Here is a 9,275-nt window from a genome sequence, read left to right as displayed (position 1 = left end):
TTTGAGACTCACTAATAATAGGGCTTCCCTATTGTAAAAACCTCATCAATGATATTCACCACCCCATGGCCTCACCCTGAAATATTTTCTCAAATTTTCTCAAAAGGACCTCTTGGACTTCATTAGCACCCTCGAACCAGTTTTCTCCATCTTTAATTTTCAAGATCCGGTTTTTATATCTTCTAATTAAGGTGGAGGTATGGATTTCTAGGCCAAAAAATTTTCTTCATTCACTAGAACTTTATTTAGTTCTCTATAAGGCGGTTTCTTTATTATTTATGTTTCTTCTACCCGGTTTACTAATTAAAACTTCTTGGTTTATTTTAATGAGATCTATAATCTCATTCTTTTCTTTTTCATGGATGTTGCTGTTCCAATTTTTTTATTTCCTCTATAGTTCGTATCTCTTTGGTTCCACGAAGAATCAATAAGATTTTCTAAACCTACCCTTTCTCCCCACATTATTTTGAATCCGAATGGTTTGAGTTCACATCTGTGCCCCACAAGGGGGTGCCCCCACAATGCCCCACAGCACATTCCAATTTTGTATTGGGAATATCTCTTGATGATGTTTCATCATCTTCATACTTGTCATCATCGAGAGATGTTCCCAATACAAGATCAGGATGCACTGTGAGGCATTGTGGGGCGCAAATCTGAACTCCGAGAGATGTTCCCAATAACCACAGCCTATGAACAAATCATTGATGTTTTCATACATCACATTAATGGTATGTTCTGAAATACTTTGCAAGATGAAGCTGATGATGATGAAAGTTTAGGAATGCGACATTCGTCCATTCAGGATACAAAATCCTAGATCATTCAACAGCCTGAAGGAGCACCAATATGGTGGGTTTTGCAGGAGATGAATAAAATACAATTCACTTGTGTTTAGTTCCCAGGTTTACTTTCTTATTTATAGCTGCATAAAGAATCTGAACCTTGGGAAACTCCTAGAATGCAGGTAATCACATTGACTTCAATACCTGCCACTTATCCTCACTATTAGTTGGTATCCAATCAGGATGAGACTAGTATCTCATAGAATAGGGCTTAAATTCTTACTTTTCTCAACAACTCTTGCCAAGCCTTCTATTCCTAACGTTCATAGATGTTGGATTGACTTGGCCCAACATATGTGTATATGTGAGATAGTGTAAAAACATGTTTGCAAAATATTTTATTTATATGAAAATAAAATATAATATAATAAAAAATAAGATGTGATATTATATCACAATATACACAAAAAGCAAATAATTAGTCCATTGGTGTGTGATTATATCCAATGGCTATGGTTTATCCAACACACCAAGGCTAGACCATGGAGGGAAAGGGAGTCTCCACCTCTTCTCTATATTCTCATCCATCTTCATCACTGGGCCAGTTGTCTAAGGACATTAATACCAAGTCTGTCCGACCCACAAGTTGGCCTCCTCAATAATTGTAGTGCAATAATTGTAGTGAGGGGGTTGGAACCCATCATCCACTTCATAGGCTCAATTTGGAAGGAGTATAAATATAAATATGTACAGTGCAAATATATACAAAATATAGGGTTTTGTATGTATACATTTGTATTTGCACTCCTTCCAAACTGAGACTATAAGGACAAGGTAACAACCACTCACAAACCATGGGCCTTTCTCATTACATATAGATAGTCATCTTTAGATTCAGATGTGAAAAGAAAACTATTACCTATGCTCTAAGTGTTGCCTGAATGTTTTGTTCTTTCGTCCCTTTGATTTTATAGACAATTTCAAATTTTCGGTTGGATGGGATAATTTTCCCACTCAGCTATCTTTTCTCTGCTTATTGGTTAACTGGTGGAGCTCAGAGATATTCCCGCTGCCCTCTTATTCGTAGATAACAAGGAATTCCAAAGGTTCTCTGCTTCAAGATGCAGCTCATGCACTAAAACAAAATTACCTCGGATTGATTGGTACATCATTTAATTTGGGCAAATTAAACCTTTGGATGCTTGCAATTAGTTGGTTGTTCTTAGAATGCCATTTCGATCGTATAGATTATTTAGAAAAAAAAATGTTTCTTTCTTCATATGGTTGGAATTAGTTGAAATCTTGATACATTAATTGTTTGGATGGTCAAGTTGGGATCGATCGTCTGTCCTCCCGATATGTACCTCATTAATTTCCTCCCACATTTAGGCTGTGTTTATTTCCGGTGTAAAATTTATCAATGTAAAATGTATGGTTTTTAAAACTGAACCGATTAAGGGTTTGGTTACTAGTTTGAATGGTTTGACCATTCAATCCGAACGGTCGGCCTGTTCTGACAAAAATAGTAAAAAAATTAAAAAAAGGTCAAAATTATTTGAATGGTTAATCAGTCGGTTCAACGGTTTGCTAACCAAAATCAATGGTTTTGGAGAAAAATGAAATCAGTCAGGTGATTGGTTCCCAGCTTTTCCGATCTTACCATCCGATCCGATCCGGTTTTAAAAACCATGGTAAAATGGTACCCAATCAATGGAGTTCACCGATGATTTAAAATTTTAGTGAAACGTTGAAACTTTTTTCAATGTAAGGGTTCGACTATGATATGGAAAAAATATGATATCTAAAAAACTTCTGACCGATCAAATGGAATCATAAACATGGTAGCCAATCAGGTGTTATTTATCAAAACTTATGGGTGGGTTTTGATTGGTCAAAACCTTTCTCATACCATATAGAAAGAGGAAAAAAACAAACAATTCCATAAAAACTTTAGCCCTCCCAAAATACCCCTAGGCCCCGTTTGTTTTTCGATAAGTTATTTTCCCGGATAAGTTTTTCCTGGGAAACATTTACCTGAGTGAGTGCTTTTACCCATATTCTTTTATTTTCTAGGTAAATAAGGTAATGACTATTTTACCCATAAAAATTTATTATTAAAAGGGGCAATTTTGTTACATTCAAGTATTAGCAACTTTACCCCTAAGGTGGGAAAATTATTTACCCACCTACGAGATGAATATCACTTACCGGGATAAGTGATACCTAGGAAAATATATTTTCTCTAGTCCCCACATAAATCTGAAAAATGAATATGGGATTCTTAGTCAATGAGAACCAAAATCCCATTGACCAACTTTTTCCCCTCTCAAAATCTAAAAGAAGAACGCCCCCCTAAAGTTGGGATACATATCATAATCAATTGTGCCAAGTGAAAGATGGGAATAATGTCATTTATGTAAAATTTTACCGTCCATTTGCATTTGTTTTCAATGTAAATACAGACGGGTGTAAAATTCCACTCTTGGTCCGTATTTCCACATGTTTGTTTTCCGTGTAACCCATTGGTTAAATTTTTCATCGATTTTATCAATATACTTTTATATCGATTATTAAGGGAAAATCTATGATTCCAGTTTATATCAAAACCCACCCATTAATTTTGATAAATAACACTGATTGTCTATAAAGATGATTGGTCAAAAGTTTTTCAGACGTATAATATCTTTTCCATTTCATGGTCGAACCCTTCTTTTGCTTTACCAGAAGTTTGAAACCTTTTCCAGCTTAAAGATAAGTAGTTTGAAACAAAGTTTTAAAGTAGTTTGAAAAGTGATCCATGTGCTAATGGAGTTCAAACCCTTCTCTCTCTCTTTTCATTCCCTCTCTTTTCTCTTCTCGTTCTTCTCCCTCCCCACCGTCCCTGCACAGCACCAAACCGTCCCTACGAGTGCCTGAATCTCCACTGCCATCGGAACCGTCGCTGAAACCACATTTCTCTCCACATTCTCTCTGACAGTAGGGGGGAGACGTTGTCGTTGAAGCTATTCAAATCTCTCATATTCAAAGTTATCAAACACTGACAAAGTGTGTTAATGGAAGACAGAGATGGTTATTCTTGAAAAGAAACTCTTCAACTTAACCAAATCCATCACTCATTTGAGCATATATTCAATTTGGATTTCAAGATTTGTTTATATATCGATAAACTCACACACCCTTCCTCGCCTGAATGTTTGCCAGGAATTAGCAAATCCATAGGAGAATTGCTCAGTTAGAGATTCATGGAGCAGAGCAACTGTGTGTTGGGTCTCTGGTAAATACTAAATAGGATAAAAGTTTCGTAAGATAAACCCTTGACTCTTGTCTTTTGTGAAATTTAATTTCAGCGACGTCAAAAGAAAAAGAAGAAATCAAGAAACTGAAACCCAAGTAACCAATGCAGTTGCAAATTGCAATCTAATTCACTTAGGAAAAAAAGTTCATCTCATCCAGGCCAGCGACACTGAATATTTTTGTATCTGCTTTGACAAAGTCTGTACAACCGAGGTGAGAGACTGTGGCCACCAGATTTGAGCGCATTGCATGATTCACACTGCATGCTTGCCTGCCCCAATCTGCCCGTTTTGCTGCAGCAGCATTGCCAAGGTAATGGTTTCCAAGGGTAAGATGGAGAGAAAGTCGAACAAGGAGATCAACTCTTCAAAGATGAGGAGGTTGAGAAGATCAAACTTCAGTGAAGGCAGCAACAAATTCTAGGGTTTGTCAGCTGCTGGTTCATTTTCGGAGATGGGTGGCTGTGGTTCAGGGAGGATTGTTGCTGATAGCAAAGTTTGTGGAACGCTATCAGCTCTAGCACTCAGTGTAGGGAGGATTACTTCTCGAAGCAATACAGAGAGGATGGAAGGCCTATCCTCTTACCTCTCAGATAGTGAGAACGATCGCCGATGGAGCAAATGACAGACTGGGAGATCTACGGGTTCACCTATAGAGAAGTGGGAGGGTAAAATGGCAAACTGGGAGAGAGAGAAAGGGAGAAAGGGGAGGAGGAGAAAGAAGCAAGTGGGTAAGAGAGTGTTAATAAAATTAAAATGAAATTTGGAGTCCAGACGGTCGTTAAGTCTGAAACTCCGTTTAAATTTAAGTTTTAGGTACAAAAGGTGGCATGGCGATTTTCTATTGGAGGGGACAGACGATTCGAGCTCGTGCTGAGGACAGTTGGCACATTCATATATACGATTGATCATTGATGTGCATAGTTTTTTTGTTTCATTGACCCTAATGTTTCTTCCAGGAGGGAAGAATTCACCCTTATACAAAATCCACGATTTTAGTTTTTGAGACGTTTGGCCCCACTTTCATATCTTGTCAAAACCCCCTATGGTTTTGTTAATGGTGAATCATAAATTAACTAACTAAACATATATTATTTGTTTTGTTATTAAAGAAAAAAAATCTTGAGGCTGTATTTGGTTGCAATGCAAATAAATTTGTATTACTGCAAAATTATTGCCGTATAAATGATTTAATTGTAAATTTTTATCTATTTTTATTTTAAATTTTAGTTTATTTTATTTGATTGCAATACAAATAAAGTAAATTTATACATGAAATGAAATAAAGTAAAATCCAAAAAAAAAACAAAATTAGATGAGAATTTGCATTTTTTTTCATTTACACTCACATGCATTTGTACTAATGCAAATAAATTTGAACTGCAATAAAACACAACGTAAGCTAAATAGAACCGTCATGGGTTAGGTTTGGTCTTAGACGAGACTAATCCATTATTCGAAGTCTAGGAAATCATTTTTATTGAATTGTTTTTTGGGCTGATTTGGTATAATACTTGGATGGTCTATGTTGATTGAAATCCCAGTGGATGTTTGAGATCAATCTATTGATCTTAGTAGACTATTTTAATGGTCTAGATTTGTTAATCTAGGTCTTCCAAACAATATACCAAAGCTTCAAATAATCTTTGTCCAATCAATCAAATTACTAAGGTTTTTGAAAAATATATGTCAACTACAGTGATGTAAAACCATGCAAAGGATTTGGAACATCAGAATAAATGGTCTCTGAAATCAATTAACTATTACCAATTCAGCCATAACAAATAAGCAAAATATTATTACATCATTAACCCTGGGCCTAAGCCTCTAAATAAATTATATTTAATATGTACGATTTGACAAGTTTTTTTACAAAGATGGGATGAGCTTTTGAGGGTCTTGTCTTTAAAGATTTAGGCTGTTTGTTAAGTATCCTATTGTATCATTATCAACAAAATTATTAAACAGAAAATTTTAGGTTTGGAAAGATAGGAAATATCATTTGATGCTTCCAAGCTTTGAAAAAGCCAAAAGACCACACAAAAAAAGACATGCCAAATGCCTCCTTATATTATAATACATATTGTATTATATATAATAAAATATGTTATAATATGTATAAACATAAAATATTGTATATAATATTATGTCATTTTATAATATTTATACCCATATTTTCAACCTGCTATTAACCTATGTTGAACCGTTCAAACCAATACCCGACCATAATTTTGGGTCCAATTTTGTTGAAACCTGATATCTAGTCCAAAACTGTTGACTTGGTAAAAAATTCTTTGACCTGAACGGTTATTATTACTGCTATTTCAAGTTCTATTGAAGTAATAGTCAATTAATAGGAAATCTCTTTGTGAAGTAATTGACTATTAGCAACAGGATATTATTCTGATTCGTATCAAACGATCGGATATCTGACATTATTAACATATTTCAGATCGGGCTATTTGTTTTATCAGATCGAATTCAAATATACCCGATATTCGAAACTACGGTGCTAATACTGTTGCTTTATTTAAAACTCTCTCTTTCTTCTAAATTTTCACTATTCTCAAACTAGAGAGAGTAAAGAAAACAGAAGAGAAGAGGAATAGAACAAGACAAACAACCACAAACAGAACAACAGGACAAAACACGAATAAAAACAAGGCTACAATTAAACTTGAAACAAAGGCCTCTACTATCAAACAAACATGTACTACATCCACCTACGGAAGGCTTCAACAAACTGAAACTCAGCTTCTAATAAGTTTTAAACCTGCCTTACCAAGGATATGAACTGCACCATTTAAATCTCTTGGACACCCATTTAAATTAAACCTCTCCAACCCAATAAAAACTCGTAGGTCGTGGATGAAAGCGTCAATTTAGGAAGATTGCATGTTTTCATCTAACAAAAAGTCCCTCCACTTAACATGATTGGCCTTCATTTCTTTTCACGCTCTCTCTGCTGGACCATCCATCTTCTTCCCTTCTCTCAACCTCCACCGCAACCTTGAGATTTCTAGTCAATAGTTGGGTGTTTGTAATCAGTACTATCTGGCCAGAGCTTACTAAAGATTCCCAAAGCGGCAAAAATAGAGATCTAGTTACAACTCAGTTGTTGATATTATAATATTTCTTAATCATTAATGACATTAAAAAGTAAGGAAAAAAAAAAAGCATAGCTAGGAAGAAGTTGATGTATATAAAATTATATGAAATAGCTAGGGAATTTAATCGCTCCAACCCAATAAAATTCGCAGATCGTGGATGAAAGCATCAGCGTAAGAAGCTTGCAATCTTTCATCTAACAAAAAGTCCCTCCACTTAGCATGATTGGCCTTCACTTGTTTTCCGATAAGGTTGTCTCTGTCCATCACTGAACTTATGACCTTGTACACGCTTTCTCTGGTGAACCATCCATCTTCTTCCCTTCTTTGAACCTCCACTGCGATCTTCATATCTCTAGCCAAAAATTGAGCCCACCTGATCTGATCAACATTGATGGGAATCAGTACTATCTGGCAAGAGCTCACAAAAGACTCCCACATGGAGCCATACCCACAGTGGTTCACAAAACACCCCACCGAGGGGTGACTCAGTATCTGCATCTGTGGAAGCCAACCCCCGTGAACTACTCCTCTTCCTTGGACCCTCTCCTTGAACCCATCGGGCAATGCCTCCTCTATTGTTGATGCTCCGTGTGGTGGTTTCAGTGCTACTAAGAAGGGTAGTCCGGTCAGCTCAAACCCCAGAACCAGTTCCTGGAACTGGTCCTTTTGAAGTATGCATTCACTTCCAAAGGCACAAAACACCACCGATCCCTCCTTGAAGTTGCCGAGCCACTTGGACAAAGGCTCGTCCAATAATCTTGTGTTTGGTTGATCAGCAGCAGCAGGTAGAATTAATGGCCCCGTTAACAAGACTGGTTTTCCATATTGGGTAGCCATGTAGTCGCAGTAAGGCCCCTCCATCTCTCGGCAAGTCCCAAAGCAGATGGCGTCGGATTCTCCATACGCGATTCTCAACATATCGTAGAATGATAACCCATCACCCCTGTCTTGGAAAGCTAATAATGCAGCGCGAGCCTCGTAGCGGCAAATCTGTATAGGGGATGAAGATGATGATGGGTAGCCCATCGGAGGTTGCATTAGCTCCTCCTCAGTTAATTGTTTGACCCTCACCCCACTGGGTCTGGGCGGCATTCGTTCTGGGACTGCGAGATAGGAGACCGCTACAGAGTTTATGACGGTGTAACGGATTGATTTGATGCCAAGCTGTCGTGCCAGGGAGGGAAGCCAATGGGCGAAGTCGAAGAAAACCAAGTCAGGTTTAAGATCACATAGAAGAGCTTCCACATGGTCCTTGGTCAGGTCTAGGGCAGTCATGAGGAGGGGAATCATGGAGCTGCTAGACACATCCGCCGTGGTCTCTACGGTGGACGGGAGGCCGTCGACGCAGGGGATAGGAATTGTGATGAAGCGGATGAGATGTGGGTAGCGATTCAAGTGCTCCAACTTGGACTGTGTTCTGGGAGGCAACAAGAAGGAGACTTGGTGGCCTTTCTTTGCTAACCTGTTGGAGAGGTAGAGGAAGGGGATGATGTGGCCAATGGCAAACCAGGGGTACATAGCCACATGAAATTTGCTTCTATTTGGGTTAGCCATCACCACTCCGGTAGCTTGTTTCTTAGAGCGAGCAGGTTCAAGAAATGCAATGACGAGATATGATATGTATATCCACAAAAAGTTGGAAACCTTTTTCAGCCTAAAGGGAAGGACAAGTTTTTTCATCATAAGAAATCAAGTAGTTTGAAAACTGAGCCTAGGGGGTGCAAATGGATCATATTTGAGACGTTTCTTATACACATTCTTGATTTTATTATTTGAGACGTTTGGCCCCTTGTAAGTTTCACTTTCATATCTTGTCAAATCCCTTATGGTTTTGTTAATGGTTTCTGATGATGCCCAAAATAGGCACACTGGTACAGAATTTGTTCACTCCCTCGGATCTAATGATGTGGCTCAGATTAAGTTCAATTTGTGGCGTGAGTTGAGCTGTTGTGCCGAGCTGTGGGTCCAAGCTAAGAGTTGAAATGGAAGAGAGGTTAGAGTGCTTGGGTAAGTCTTTAACTAAGAGGACACTCCGATGCTTAAGTCAGTGAATAGTTCTTCCAGAGAGAATGTGAGAGACAGAGTGA

General features: G+C 37.7%; 1 protein-coding gene across 1 annotated transcript; it reads right to left on the bottom strand.

Annotated features, from left to right (window-relative positions):
- Positions 1–7,179: 7,179 nt before the first annotated feature.
- On the bottom strand, positions 7,180–8,957 carry LOC148876017 (cyanidin 3-O-galactoside 2''-O-xylosyltransferase FGGT1-like). The gene has a single exon (XM_088947229.1). The coding sequence runs from the start codon at positions 8,869–8,871 to the stop codon at positions 7,309–7,311; it is 1,563 nt and encodes a 520-aa protein (XP_088803355.1). The 5' UTR covers positions 8,872–8,957; the 3' UTR covers positions 7,180–7,308.
- Between the last annotated feature and the right edge of the window lie 318 nt (positions 8,958–9,275).

This window comes from Nelumbo lutea, chromosome 1, assembly GCF_056320005.1.
Source record: "Nelumbo lutea isolate HS-2025 chromosome 1, American lotus-T2T, whole genome shotgun sequence".
Lineage (NCBI taxonomy): Eukaryota > Viridiplantae > Streptophyta > Magnoliopsida > Proteales > Nelumbonaceae > Nelumbo > Nelumbo lutea.
The sequence above is the reverse complement of the archived record's forward strand: the minus strand, read 5'-3'. Positions and strand labels throughout refer to the sequence as shown.